Here is a 14609-nt window from a genome sequence, read left to right as displayed (position 1 = left end):
TTTCCAGCGAAATTCATGCCAGAATCGGCGCCACCGCCACCGCCACCCTACGCTTATGCACCACCGGGCATGCCAGCCCAGTTGCCACCAGCTCCAGCCCCAGGTCCGGGCGCTTCATCGGCAGGCTCCTCCTCGGGCGGCGGTGGTGCACAGACCGCCGGTGCAGCGTTAGTCGGCAACCTGAACGGTATACACAGCGTGATGTAAAGGGGGGACGACTCCTCCGTACCGTACCGCAATACGAATTTTCCAATTAATCTTAAGCGAATAAAAGAAAGAAAGAAAGAAAGAAAAAGGAAAAGAAGAATGAAAACCATCTTGCCGTGAAACGAGAGCAGACGATAGGAGAAGAACCACCGGTCGAACACACACACACACACGGCCGTTGCATGCAAGTCCACGTGGAACCGTAACCCAATTAATCCTGCAAATCTAATCTAAATTAGGTTTCTCTTCGATCGTTGCGCGACAGACGGGGGAAACGAGCCGACGTTGAAGAGGTGGAAGAAGAAGAAGAATAAAAAAAAACAAAAGAGAAATCGAAAACGTACGATCGGGGGGAAACGGAACGTTGAACGCGTTAACTGCCGCGACGCGATCCACAGGATGAAGGTGTCGGTATCGTCCGTACGATCGAGATGAAATTAATCAATATCCGGCCTGACTCGCGTATCCATCGCGAGTGAACGGGCACGCGCGCTAGTTCCTCTGCCCCGCGCGCTGGTTAACGCGCGCAACGTTGCTGTCCGCGAGTTTCGCGTAGCTCTTGTTTAGGGTCAGTATCCGTCATTTCCGCTCTGTTTCGATCGACGGATCTCGGACACCGATTAAACCGTGCCGTGATCCGGCCTCCGGAACGTTTCCTTCGATATCTAAAGTTTTTAGATTAAGATCATCGATGTCAACTAAACTCGCGATTCTCGACGCGCGTATCCCTCTCGTAGTTGATCCCTAGCTGAAGAGACGGTCCGAGGTGAGACGATACGGGTGACGAAACACGGTCCGCGTATCAGCGGCCGGTCACACGTGTATCTACGTATATACGTGTACATGTACATAAATTATTACGAATCGTCGATGTAAGTAATACGACTTATAAATACGTAGCAGACAAGCAAATATGAGAAAGAGACACGACCAGAGAGAAAGTGAGGGAGAGAAAGTGATGATTGTTATAGCGTAAACTTTTATTATTATTATTATTATTATTATTATTATTATTATTCCACCGAGGGTCGGCGCGGAACTGACGCGCGCGGGCAATTATTGTTGCTGTCGTTCGATGATTTCCACGTTGACTATGTTCCTTTAGACGATCTCGAACCCCTACCCCCTACCCCCCGTACCCTTGCAAGCCCCTATTTTTATGGATTACACCTTGAGAAATAATTTTAAGTCTCAGCTGCAACCTGCACCGTTACTCGTACATACACGGACCTTACTACCTCACAGTTTTTAGCCTCTTTTGATAGAGTTTAACGTAAATCCGATACAGCTGTTCGTTGGTTTCTCTCTATGAATTCTCGGTTGAACTTTAACGAGAGACGGCTGCGTACGTCCTCGTACGGACTTAACGACTAATGTTCACACAGCAAACGTACCCCTTCCCTTCGTCTACGGATTCAGCCTTTGTTCGCACGCAAAACGGTTCGCAATGCTTTTTCAAACAATTATTTCCACCCGTAGTAGTATTCGATAGCGATACACGAATGCGACCTCGACCAATACGTACGTATTTCGGGAGCAAGAGTAGCTACAATCGTTGGGAGCATTCGCGTGTACCGGTTTATGGAATTTTTATCGTTTCGATGTGTTGAATCGCACCCAAGGAATGAATCTTCGCTTCGAACGCTTAACTATCGACGCTGTGACCGAACATACGGTGAAAGTTTCCAGGATTTTACCGATCTTACGAACGAACGTCGAAGAATCGATACTTAAGGGTGAAACGCGAGATGCACGGTTCGTCGAAGGAACCCAGGGACGTTCTCCTCTTTGCTGGCCTAATCGAACTCGTTTGTTCCTCGTCGCGAATATAGTTGAGTTTTTATAAAAGAGAAACAAAAAGAAATGAAACGGGAAGAATATTGCGAAAATCGTAGACGAAACGATTATTTCTTTACGCTGTGCACTCGACATTCCTGCGTTCTCAATACAGGTGGAAGCTGAAGGATTGAACGAACCTTTCGAACGGGAAATAAGGTTGTATCGAAGTTTCGCGTACGGTGATCTTTCATCGAGGAGAGACAGAAACGATTCGAGAGTCGTCGCTTTGCTACACACGCTATTTGATTCGCTATCAATCAATTCAGAATCCAGCGATCGCGAGAAAAAATAAAAAAAAAGGAAAGAAACCCTTTCGCCCTGAATCGCCCAATCGATCTCTCGAGGCTCCCTTGCTCAAAAAATGAACTTTAAATAAAATCGTCCTGAATACCCCCCCTCACCCCTCCCTTTTTCTCCGAGGCGCTTATTGCATGTCCACGAATCGATCACAGAAAAAAAAAAAATGACTACTTAAGACGTTTGTAAGTACGACAAAAATAATTATGCGTAAGACGGCTTCACCACATAGTCAGTTAACGTATTATCACGAGGTACAGAGGTACGAATAATAACCGCGATAATTGGTTGAGTTGAACGTCATACAATTTACTAATCGAGGAATCTATGTTCATCTAGGAGATGATTATGTCTTAGACGTTACTGTATATTAGCCTTAAATAAATACAATTATGAAAGAGACACTTTTATCGTAATTTCGTAACTATCATATATCCCTATCTATTGTTTTCGTTAAATTCCTCCGGATGAAAATTCGTAGCTTTTTTTCACTTGGCTCGGTCCAAGATTAACGCCGATTCGGACGAAAGTTGTAATCTTTGTCTTTTCTTTTTTACTTATGAAATTGATTCAAGCGCGAAAAGATAAGATCGTTCGAGCTACACGAAGCGCGAAGAGCGCCAATATTACGTGTCACGATTGAAAGATACGGATTATATTTTTGCGTACGTAGAAACTACGTAAATAAAATATTTCCCTAAAACGAAGTGTCCCATTTACTGTTATTACATTCCTGGCATTGATTATAGATGAACCGAACTACGGTGGCGCCGCCTGAGAAGAGTCTCTTTCACTTGTCGACCATTTGTAAACATGGCTCCGGTGAGTTTTCTATCCAAGGAAAAATCGAAAATAATTCGAATATGTGTAAAAATCTTTCAAAAATTCAATAAACCTGTGAAAGGTTGTATCGCGATGGTCAATAGTGCTATAATTGTATTGATATTTTGTAAACGATTACACGGATTTTAATGGATGTTATACTACCGACATAAACATCGCTCCAGTGACCAGCACATGTGTCCACTACAAACGAGGCAACCTTTTGGTTAAAATTTATTTAAAATGGTGAATTGTGCTTTTTTCAGACAATCGCGAAGAAGCCCAAAGGGCCAGCCACGAAAAAACAAGTTCTCCGAGGTAAGGGCCAGAAAAAAAAGGTGTCTCTTAAATTCACAATTGACTGCACACATCCCGCTGAGGATAATATTATGGATGTAGCAAATTTTGTAAGTTCTTCTCGATATTTATACATTTAGTATTTCCTAATTAGGTTTTATAGTACTTCGTTCTCTATTAAATTGTCGTACAGTTTTATTGTAACATTTTTACAAAATCCTAACCTCAAGACTACCTAGAATGTTAACAATACTATACTTAAGTAATATTGTTCATCTTTGTAGGAAAAGTACCTGCACGAAAGGATCAAAGTTTCGGGTAAAACGAACAATTTTGGTAACAATGTTACATTGGAACGTGATAAGATGAAGTTATCCGTCAATAGCGACATTGACTTCTCTAAGCGGTGGGTATTGTCCTTTATGGCAAAGTATTAACTTAAAATTTAAGATGTAAATTTATTCCCATATATAGATAGGTTAGGCTTAACATTATTCTCAATATTATTACCGATATTTGCACTAATTTAATAATGTGTTCAAATAGGTACCTCAAATATTTGACGAAAAAGTATTTGAAGAAAAACAAATTGCGTGATTGGCTGCGTGTAGTTTCGAAAGATAAAGAGACGTACGAATTGAGGTACTTCCAAATTAACAGTCAGGAGGACGATGACGAAGAAGATGCAGAATAAACTGTGTTTTTATTCTATACATATTTACAGAAACATCTGTACATATTTCTATTAATAAATAATGGAACAAATTCGTGTGGAATCTTTTTTAAACAATTATCTTTGTTAAAATTTATCGATCCTTTCAAAGTTTATTTGTACCAATTTCATGAAAATAACAAACAATTCTAACCAATTCGCGGTTAATTTAGCTAAAATCTTGTTTCATAGCTGAAAACGTTAAAAATAAAATCGTTATGATATTATGAAAATTAAGTATGTTAAAGTAAACTGTACGTTATTCGGTAACAGAGAAAAGGCAAATTTATCATTCTAAATATCGAAAGTTCCCCTTGCGAGTACAAAGGCATACGTCACCTGATGCGTAGTAATAAAAAACATAAGTCACTCATTATCATTGACAGAATCGTATCTATTTAAGGTGCCTCTAGGTTCCCCAAAAATTCAGGTAACACATTATACAAGAACCATTGTTGTTATCGGATTAATCTAATCGTGTTTATTTTTTCGGTCACATTATAAATATAAAAAATATAATAAAGAGTTGCAATCCAAAAACTCAAGTAAAAGATAAACATACATACGTATGTATATAACAACTACATAATAGATGAAGTACCTAAACTGTATAAAAAAAACCATATTCTTTTAAATATATAATATTTGTATACAAAGCTACTAAATTTGTTTCGTAGTTAAACATTTCATATTTATGTCTATAAAAAAACACATAAAGTACGTGGTACAAAGTTCATAGAGACGAGTCTGTTTTATCTATCAAACGCATCTGTAAACCATTCTTCCCTCGTCAAGCAGGTATTGCGATAACGTTGCGTGTTATATTCCAGTAGCTCCGATATATCACTTGGAGATATCGTACAATTTTAACTTTCAGTTTTTCCTGTGTTTTGCGAGAAAAAACGAGGGACTATTTTGCGGTGGCGCACAGAACGGAAAAGTATATCGCGTTGCGCAGACGAACTTGACGCACGACAATTGTTGTGACTGAAGTGTACAAGAGTATCGTATCGTCGTCTTTCCAGTTCAGAATCAGCAAAATCCGTGTGAATCGATAAAAAGAAAAACAATCATCAGGAACAGAAAAGGGAAGTGACTTCGTTAAATTGTGTTCCTCGTGCAATTGCGCGAGAACAATGAAGTTTCAGTACAAGGAGGAGCATCCCTTTGAAAAGAGGAAGGCTGAGGGTGAAAAGATACGACGAAAATATCCCGATAGAGTTCCTGTGAGTAGCTCGTTCAGAAAATGATCGTTTTGTCGATTGATAAAACTTTTTTACTCGTTATGAATAATTATTAGGGAAAATGAGTGATTCGTCATGAATAGCATTGTTTAGCTAGTTAGCAAATCATTGGACGAGTTTAATTCGTTGCGAGCTGATTCGATCGTGTACCTAGAATTTCCTGGTTTGGAATGGGCCAAGGTCGGCTTTCTGCGCCGTATTTCGCCTACATTTCGCGATGATTTGAACTTTTTCTCCTTAATCGACAGGTCAATCGTTAAGTTGAACGCTCGTTGCGAATTTCTTCGTTTGCTATTACCTATATAATACGTCGATTAATAAAACGTAACGACAGAGCAATGTTTTTCCTTTCCACGCAATTCGAAAACGATTTAGACGTACGATTCGATCCATTTGACAAATTTCGTTTTATTATGCGGAATGGATCATTCGAAAATGTAGACCAGCTGTTGTTACTTCAGGGACTTGGATAAGTGTCAAACGTACAGAATGTCAAATGTACAGAATGTCAAACGTAAAGAATATCAAACGCGGATTTGAAACTGGTTTGTGATCTTGAAGTTGAGCCAAGATTTAAACATTTTAAGAGTTTAGATAACAACAACAAAAATTTTGATAGGCTGATTTGCAATTTTTTCTAATATGTAAGATGAAATCTGAAATTTCCGTATTATTATAAGAACATTGGAACTTAAAGTATTATAAATCCAATGAAATCGGATTTAATAATGTACACGTACTAAGGACTTTTAATTATATCACAGGTAATTGTTGAAAAAGCACCAAAATCTAAAATTAGTGATTTGGACAAACAAAAGTATCTAGTACCATCTGATTTAACTGTTGGACAATTTTACTTCCTAATCCGCAAACGAATTCATCTTCGTTCAGAAGATGCTCTGTTTTTCTTTGTTAACAACATCATTCCACCCACAAGCGCCACTATGGGTTCTCTCTATGCAGTAATTATATAATATATAATTTCAAATACATATAAAATATATAGAATATATAAGAATTTTTTTATTTATAGCAATCATTTTTGCAGGAACATCACGAGGAAGACTTTTTTATGTACATAGCATACAGCGACGAGAATGTGTATGGACATTAAATTACAACGAAGAAGATAACAACAAAAGAAAAGAGCAGACAACAAAAATTTGCCACCTACAATGTAGTCCTTTTAGAAGCTTTTGGAAGTGTTAACAAAATTATAACTTTCAATATTTTGAGTGAAACTTTAAATCTTAGAACCGCACAGTAAACTAAATTTGCTTCCTTAAGATAAATTGGACATGTTCGTCTGCCAACTGTACGAACATTTTACTTTTTGATTCCATCACTCGCCACTGGTGAAGGAAGCTTAGGGTAATAGGGTGTAAGAAGGACTAATCAGAGCTGAGTTATGTGATCTTGGGTCAATATCTAGCCTGATACTAAAAAATTGAAAAACTGAAAGAAGAAAAACTATTCTTGATATTACAAAGAATGGCTTCACTATTGCTAAAACTCTTATTTAACATGCATTAATGATCATTTGAAAATTATTAATACTTATTCCCACTATTTAAAATAATGAGAAATTCGTGATTCTATATAGATGTTTCATGTAATATCATTTTCTTTTATTTAGGCTAGTGTCATTCTAGTTATATAATTCGATATTATGTAATCCTGGAAGGAATGGAAGGAAATTGCTGAATATGTGGTGAGATAAAAATTTTGTGTAACGGCTGGATGTGGGCCAATAAAAAAATATAAAAACGAATTCTGAAAAAGTATACATTTTCCTACCCTTAAATTATTTACTTTAACAATTTCGTAAAAACCACAATTACACTATACTAATAGGTATAGAAACTGTTGAAACCGTACATCATGTATAATTGATATGTTTTGTTCATGGTCCATCCATTTTTTATGTGTTTTTCTCGAGAGTACTACTTTCTTTAACTAGAAGAGTAGAGTATCCTTCAGTTAATGCTTTGGTGAAGAAAGTCTCCACTTAACATGGAAGTAGGAAATAATGATACAAATATCACAAATAGTTCAATTGAATATGCATACATTATTTCTGCATACAATCTTAATCAAGAAGACAGTAACTGGATTGTGACAAATTCGTTTATAATCTTTACTATGCAAACGGGTAAAATCCTTAATTAAGTAATTCTCAAGAATAACGACAAACTTCATTTTTTTTATTTGCTTAGGTTTTGGTATGTTAGAATCTGGATGTGTGTCTTTAAAAAATGAAGTTAACATTATGATGAAAAACGTAGTAGACATAGTACTTGGTGGATTGACTTATTGGGCATTTGGCTTTGCATTGAGTTTTGGATCAAACAGGTTGCGTAATCCTTTCATCGGTATGGGTGACTTTTTAATAGATCCTTCTATACATGATGAACTTATGGGCCCCAAATGTGCTGCATTTTTGTTTCAATTAAGTTTTGCAACTACTTCTACAACAATTGTTAGCGGTGCCATGGCTGAACGGTAATTACACAAGGTACAGAAAAAATGATATTTACGTTATTTTGACATTGTAAAATTACAGGTGTAATTTTAAAGCATATTGCTTATTTTCTTTCTTAAACACAATCGTGTATTGTATACCAGCTGGATGGATATGGGGTGATCATGGATTTTTAAAAAATATGGGTGCTGTTGACATTGCTGGTTCAGGAGTAGTACATCTTGTTGGTGGTAGTTCTGGTAAACATTATTTCCTTGTTCTATTGCAACAGATTATAGACAAGTACTTTAAATGCCGTTTTATTATAGCACTTGCATGTGCCATTATGTTGGGACCAAGATTGGGCAGATATGATAATGGAATTGACCCATTACCTCTTGGAAATCCTGTTAATGCTATTATGGGCTTATTCGTGCTTTGGTAAAATAAATAACTAAAAATTCACTACACACCAATTTAAACTCCTTCAGTATACTAATAAATAATGATAATACAAGGTGGGGCTGGTTAGCCTTTAACAGTGGTAGTACATATGGTGTTACTGGACAACGATGGCAATATGCTGCTAGAGCAGCAGTTTCTACTATGCTAGCAAGTATGGGAGGTGGTTTAATTGGATTAGGTTTCAGTTTAACTAATCGAAATGGAATTGATATTCTCAGTCAGATAAATGGTATTCTTGGTGCTCTAGTTGCAGTTACAGGTGAATTCCACTACAATTACAACTTATAAGTATTATAAAATATTCATCATTACAATGTTACTTTTACAATGTCAATTAGGTGGTTGTTTCCTTTTTAGGGCTTGGGAAGCTGTAGTTGTTGGAATGGTTGGTGCTTATGTTACATGTTGTATAATGCCCATGTTAGATAAAATGCATATTGATGATCCTGTTGGAGCCAGTGCAACACATGGTTTTATTTCTACTCAACTTTATTATTCCAGTTTTTGTCTTATTATCTTTCTGACAACAATTTTTGTATGTAGGAGCAAGTGGAATTTGGGGCATCATTGCTATTGGTTTGTTTGCAGATAATCCATATCCCCTTGATACAACTAGTGGAAGAAAAGGCTTATTCAAAGGTGTGCTGTAATTAAGTCATATTTTAAAATAAGTAAAGGTTACTTATTACTATACAAAAGTGTTGTTTTTACAGGGGGAGGATGGTACTTATTTGGTGTACAATGTTTAACTGTTTTATGCTTAGCACTTTGGAGTTTCTTTACATCTGTTTTTTTATTATGGGTAAATTGTACTAAATATTATTTAATACATACAATACAGCATCTTTTTCAATTACTGTTCTACTCTTTTTTAGCTCATAAACAAACTTATACCAATTAGAATGAGCGTTCATGATGAACTGCTTGGTGCAGACTTAGTAGAACATCGAATTCGACATATCCAGGTTTATATTTATACTGAACTGTTATTTAATTATAATTCAAAAATCTTATATATTATAAAATTCATTGTTTACATTTTTAGATAGGCGTAAGTAGAGCTATGTCTGCTCTTCGTCCAGTTTCACGAGAACACAAATTGAAAACTGTACATCCAGTGGGAATAAATCCTGGTAAGGTACATTTAATGAGGGATTCTTCTTAAGAAAACCCAATTAATTGTGCAAATTGATTTATAAATAGGTCACGAATCGTACATCGAAAAATATAATCGTAAAAATCGTTTTAAACTTGGAAAACGATTATCCCCCAGAAAAAAATTGTCAAAGACTCAAACTAATGCGATTGCAAATGCAGTGTTAACCGGACAGACTAAGCCGAATTTTGCTTGGATGGATTAATGTTTTTAAATGCTTTCTAACAATTTATCGAATGTAAATTTATTAGAAACGTATAAATGTATTCGCATACACGTTCTAACACTTTCACACATTACTGTAACACATACAATGCACACATTCTTTGATAAATAATTAAATTTTACGCAATTACATATATGATAATTATGGACACCAGTATATAAGGGAACAAACCTGTTGAAAGATCACAGATACAGTAAATAGATGTAATATGATACTTTTATCCCAAGTAACGTCTAACAGCATGGCACATGTAAAGATGTTATCTCTATTATAATTCAGTTTCGAATAAAATATTTTTATGAAAAGTTATTTATTTTTTTTATTTATTAAGGACGTAATATCGGACGTTTTATCATGCTGTCATTGGCAGGAATTACTCTCTGAAGACAGTATTGATAGACAATTACAAAATAACAGTTTCATCTACCTTATTCAATATTCTCAAACATTAAATCTATTTACAAATTCATGATAACTTCGTGTAGTAAATGCAAACGATGATTTTGCTTGTAAACACACATTACATAATGGGTACAGCAACTTTTAAAAAATACTTGATATTCCTCCAACACTATATCAATCTATATGTAATGTAAGAACATATACCTATGAAATGAACACGTACATTAAAACATTTGTACAAAATACAGTGTAGGAAACAAAATTCCGTTTTTCTAATAAATACTTAGAGCGAAATGGGTTCTCAATATGGAATAAAAAACGATTTGCTACATTCTAACATTAATCCTTTCCACAAAAATTTATGGAAAATATGAATCTGATACTTGCTCGTAAAATACTTCATTAGTTAAAATTACAGATAAATGATGCATTATAAATGCAAATTTTCGTAATATCTGCAATTTCACACATGAACTACTACCATTATTATATGCTGCTTAAAGACCATTGAGAGACTTCTGTTGGCAGTCCAGAGTAATTTTTCACAGCTTCTGTGACTTGTTGTGGTGTAAGTAAAAATTTATAGTATTGATACTCTTTTTCAACTTTTGAATTCATACCACTCACTGGCATTATGATCTCCAAGTTCTGTGGAAGTTTTATTTATCATCTCATTAATCAAATACCATAACAAAGACACCGTTTTATTTACAACTTTTACCTTAATATGCTCAAAAGCCTTCATGATAACAGGCCTTTGAACACTTTGTATAGATGAATTCTGATTAGCAAATTTAATATAACGATTATAAATTGTCTCAAAATTTAATGGCTCGCCATCATAAATTTCTGTCTCGTGTTTCATTGCTATAATCTAAAAAGAATAGTACAGTAAATATACGGTTAATCATCTTACCAAAAAAGAAAAAAAAAAAAAAACAAGAACACTTACTAAACACATTTCTAAAACAGATAAACCTTCGAGCATTAGCACCTTATCGTCTTGAGTGAATATTTTACTTGCTTCTACGAAATCATTTACTTCCAATCTTTGATGTTTCTCTGATAATGTAGAAACTGCGACTGCTAGAAAATTTCTAAAACTTCTTTCACTTACATCCATCTGATACATTCTTTTTAACAAATTTACCATAGTAGCATTATTGACTAAACTTTTTATATATTCATTCCACATAGACCCAAATTGTGGATCTATTGTGCAATCATCATATTGTTGTTCTATCCTATTAACATTTTCATCATCAGGAAGACTAAGAAGATGTTGAAAGAGTTCTACACGATCATCAAAAGCAGATGTCGGTTGCTCCGAAGATGATGTATCACCAGGGAATAAGAATATCTGACGATGAGAAAATCTTGATTTAACTCTTTTTTCTAAAAGTTCTATAACATCCAATCTACAGGTCATTCCTAACACACATATTGGAGCCTAAAAAAAGAGGAATTTACTCGAATTAAGATCAGACTAGATAATCATGCATAATTTTTGTCCACACTTACTTGTGCAGACTGAGCAATATCAAACAGATTATACAATAGTGTCTGATTGTGATGTTCACAAAACAAGTCGAATTCATCTAATATAAAAATAACTGGTTTTGAATGCTTCTTGTCGCCTGCCTTTAAACAGTCGAGCAGAAAAGCCAAATTCTCTGCAAATGTACCAAAAACCTTGTCGCCTACTACATTTTCTAATTGCATTTGACGAGTGGCATCTTTCAATGCTAAGCGGTCATCAGTATGTACGAGACCATGAAGATTTACAATCAAAGCATTTTCTTTAAAACTTTTTATAGATGATAATTCTTTTAAAACACTATTTATTAGCTAGAACAATAAATATTTATAAAAAAATATTATAAAGAATACACAAAGGAAAAAATCTTAAATTAAATTGATAAATTAAACATACTGTTGTTTTTCCACAACCTCTAGGGCCAATTAATAAAGCAGAATTGCTTTCACCCATGTCGACTGTACGCTTTAATAGCTCCAACATGTGCAAGCGTTCTTTCACATGGTGCCTAAACTTTGTTTCTGGACACATAATTTTACGTTTCAAATACTTCCTTGTCAATAATATCATATTGTCTTGAAAATCAATTGCCATATTTTTTTTCTTATTCATATTGGTTTTTCTTTAAAATGGGCTAAAAATTCATTACCAATTTATTTATTAATTTCCTTTTTCACATAAATTATTTTAAAATACATAAACTATACAATTAAGAGTTTGATTTAAATTTTTGTATCAATGACACAACTCTTTTCCATTTATATAATGATCATTACAAAATTTTGCATGTTTTATAATTTAATGAATTTGTAGTTACGTTAAACTACAATTTGATGAACGCATAGCGTCCCTGATTAGCTAAATATAACCTATTTATTTTACGAAACAACATGCGTAATACCTCTATAATGTACTTACTTGGAAATTTAATTCACTTACGTAGATGTGGTAGTAATTAATCAGACAAAAAATCAAAATGTGTACTTTCGATGATTCTAAAATAATAGAGGAATATCAAATCTTCGATTACTAAAACGTTGGAACCAGGTTGTTTACAAAACAAATATGGAAGACGCAGAATCCAAAACGGACAAGAAAAATTGTACGTTTTTATTTAAAAAAAGAAAGATTCGAAGCACTGCAGCCAGGAAACGTAAGGAAGTGAACGATGAAGACGGTAACTATGTGAAATAAATGCCGAATCTTTCCTTCTTACTTCAATAGCCAGTAATTTCATTATATAAATTTGATTAGCATCCTTCATAGGTTATGTATTTTAGAAATAAATTTTAATGTATGTATAATTTTTCATATAGAGAGCAGCGAAGATGAAACTACAGTGGTTCAAAAGGAGAGAAAACAACACGATAATAATCCTATGAAACAAAGTGTAAGTATTGGACAAGACTGTGTGTTGTATACAATGCTTGTTGACAAACATTAAGGCTTTGTTTATATCCAACAATGATCAATGGGAAATGGAAAGACTTGTAAATATAGTATTTTACAGACTAATAAAAAAAGGTTGAAAGATAAAAAAGAAACCATAGACGACAGTAGCGATGAAGAAAATATTACAGTCTCTTACAAAAGTACGAGAACTGCTGTACCAGTAGGACCAAGCGATCAAGGAGCTACAGCAATTTTAGAAACAGAAACAGAAAAGGATAAAGATGCACAGGCCTTATTTGAAAAATCTCAGAAAATAAATGAGGTATACATAAAATGAATAGAGAAGTATCTGAGAGTAAAATGTATCTGTCTAATATAATCATTTTTAGGAACGCGAAGGAAAGGAAGATGATAAAATTTATAGAGGTTTAAACAATTATACTCAATATTATAAGAAAAAAGATACTGCTGCTGGAAATGCTTCCAGTGGTATGGTACGTAAAGGACCAATTCGAGCACCAGCTAATCTCAGGGCAACAGTTAGATGGGATTATCAACCAGACATATGTAAAGACTACAAGGAGACTGGTTTTTGTGGATTTGGAGGTAATTAGAATGAAAATAGATATTATTACATCAGCTGATAAAATTCTAATAAGTATGATTTAATCTTTAGACAGTTGTAAATTTCTTCACGATCGTTCGGATTACAAGTTAGGATGGCAATTAGAAAGAGAAGCCGCCACGGGAGAATATAACAATAGTGGAGACGAAGACGATAAAAAATACGAAATTGACAGCGACGAAGAAAGTCTTCCGTTTAAATGTTTTATTTGTCGAAATAGTTTCACCGATCCTATTGTCACGAAGTACGTTTAATTTTCTTACAGGCTTCAAGATTTGTATTCATTCGAGTATTCAAGACGCGTATTAACTTTATATTTCAGATGTAAACATTATTTCTGCGAGAAATGCGCGTTAGAGCATTACAAGAAAAGTACCAGATGTTACATATGTAATGTGCAAACTAATGGTGTCTTCAATCCAGCTAAGGAGTTAATTGCACGGTCGAAAATGGAGGATAAAGGAAGAATAGCCGAGGATAATGAAGTTTCTGACGAATAATAAAGCATATACTTTTTCGACAAAAAAGTAGTATTTTCTACTGAACAATTACAATTTTGTTTAAATATAGACCATGATCTCGCGTATATTATTAAATTAAAATCCTATATACCGAAGTTCTCACATCTTGATTTATAATGCACGCAATATTCTGCTCGACCACCCCTAGATCCTTCCTCGGGTTAATTTTAAATCTGTACGCAAAATGTTCGAAGAAACCGTATTTTAGAATTGGTTCATAACGGCGTTAATAATAACTCTCGAGCAAAAATGAAGAGGAGTAGAACGACTGAGTGGGTCGACAACCCTCCCTAGCAAAAGGTCTAGATTTGGAAGATTTCGCCTATGAGCCGTTCCACAAACACTCGTCGAGCTGCCGTCGAACGAGTCGAGGGGAGGTATAGTGGCACTCGCTATATAGAGCGAA

General features: G+C 34.9%; 6 protein-coding genes across 11 annotated transcripts in view; 5 read left to right on the top strand and 1 right to left on the bottom strand.

Annotated features, from left to right (window-relative positions):
* Nsyb (neuronal Synaptobrevin) overlaps positions 1-2745 on the top strand; it is a 30427-nt gene extending 27682 nt beyond the window's left edge. The window contains exon 5 of one of the 2 annotated variants that reach the window (XM_076326927.1): positions 8-2745. In XM_076326927.1, the coding sequence (XP_076183042.1) occupies positions 8-207 (200 nt within the window). In that variant the 3' untranslated portion in view covers positions 208-2745. The remainder of the gene's footprint in view (positions 1-7) is intronic. The other variant, XM_076326930.1, reaches the window with a different exon arrangement.
* A 327-nt stretch (positions 2746-3072) lies between these two features.
* LOC143155255 (large ribosomal subunit protein eL22) lies at positions 3073-4227 on the top strand. The gene is made up of 4 exons (XM_076327761.1): positions 3073-3165; positions 3432-3572; positions 3747-3868; positions 4009-4227. The coding sequence occupies exons 1-4, from the start codon at positions 3157-3159 to the stop codon at positions 4154-4156; spliced, it is 420 nt and encodes a 139-aa protein (XP_076183876.1). The 5' UTR covers positions 3073-3156; the 3' UTR covers positions 4157-4227.
* Positions 4228-4879: 652 nt separating this feature from the next.
* Atg8a (GABA type A receptor-associated protein autophagy-related 8a) lies at positions 4880-7189 on the top strand. 2 transcript variants are annotated; one of them, XM_076305090.1, is made up of 4 exons: positions 4880-4972; positions 5052-5400; positions 6183-6380; positions 6467-7189. In XM_076305090.1, exons 2-4 carry the CDS (start codon positions 5311-5313, stop codon positions 6530-6532), a joined length of 354 nt encoding a protein of 117 aa, XP_076161205.1. In that variant the 5' UTR covers positions 4880-4972; positions 5052-5310; the 3' UTR covers positions 6533-7189. The 2 variants fall into 2 exon arrangements, with proteins under 2 accessions (XP_076161205.1, XP_076161204.1); XM_076305089.1 differs by lacking the exon at positions 4880-4972 and having other exon boundaries at positions 4977-5400.
* On the top strand, positions 7183-11970 carry Amt (Ammonium transporter). Of its 2 annotated transcripts, XM_076305084.1 has the most exons (11): positions 7183-7570; positions 7635-7920; positions 7982-8139; positions 8209-8320; positions 8398-8603; positions 8683-8814; positions 8888-8983; positions 9058-9146; positions 9220-9309; positions 9390-9477; positions 9548-11970. In XM_076305084.1, exons 1-11 carry the CDS (start codon positions 7432-7434, stop codon positions 9703-9705), a joined length of 1554 nt encoding a protein of 517 aa, XP_076161199.1. In that variant the 5' UTR covers positions 7183-7431; the 3' UTR covers positions 9706-11970. The 2 variants fall into 2 exon arrangements, with proteins under 2 accessions (XP_076161199.1, XP_076161198.1); XM_076305083.1 differs by having other exon boundaries at positions 7982-8320.
* Orc4 (origin recognition complex subunit 4) lies at positions 8334-12855 on the bottom strand. Of its 2 annotated transcripts, XM_076305086.1 has the most exons (7): positions 12584-12855; positions 12062-12299; positions 11650-11976; positions 11081-11578; positions 10850-11002; positions 10610-10776; positions 8334-10332 (listed from the first exon to the last, which is right to left on the bottom strand). In XM_076305086.1, exons 2-6 carry the CDS (start codon positions 12275-12277, stop codon positions 10615-10617), a joined length of 1356 nt encoding a protein of 451 aa, XP_076161201.1. In that variant the 5' UTR covers positions 12278-12299; positions 12584-12855; the 3' UTR covers positions 8334-10332; positions 10610-10614. The 2 variants fall into 2 exon arrangements, with proteins under 2 accessions (XP_076161201.1, XP_076161200.1); XM_076305085.1 differs by having other exon boundaries at positions 8334-10776.
* Mdlc (RING finger protein mdlc) lies at positions 12559-14292 on the top strand. 2 transcript variants are annotated; one of them, XM_076305087.1, is made up of 6 exons: positions 12559-12842; positions 12982-13055; positions 13176-13379; positions 13447-13663; positions 13734-13926; positions 14005-14292. In XM_076305087.1, exons 1-6 carry the CDS (start codon positions 12731-12733, stop codon positions 14180-14182), a joined length of 978 nt encoding a protein of 325 aa, XP_076161202.1. In that variant the 5' UTR covers positions 12559-12730; the 3' UTR covers positions 14183-14292. The 2 variants fall into 2 exon arrangements, with proteins under 2 accessions (XP_076161202.1, XP_076161203.1); XM_076305088.1 differs by having other exon boundaries at positions 12753-12892.
* Positions 14293-14609: the final 317 nt, after the last annotated feature.

This window comes from Ptiloglossa arizonensis, chromosome 2, assembly GCF_051014685.1.
Source record: "Ptiloglossa arizonensis isolate GNS036 chromosome 2, iyPtiAriz1_principal, whole genome shotgun sequence".
Classification (NCBI taxonomy): Eukaryota; Metazoa; Arthropoda; class Insecta; order Hymenoptera; family Colletidae; genus Ptiloglossa; species Ptiloglossa arizonensis.
The sequence above is the reverse complement of the archived record's forward strand: the minus strand, read 5'-3'. Positions and strand labels throughout refer to the sequence as shown.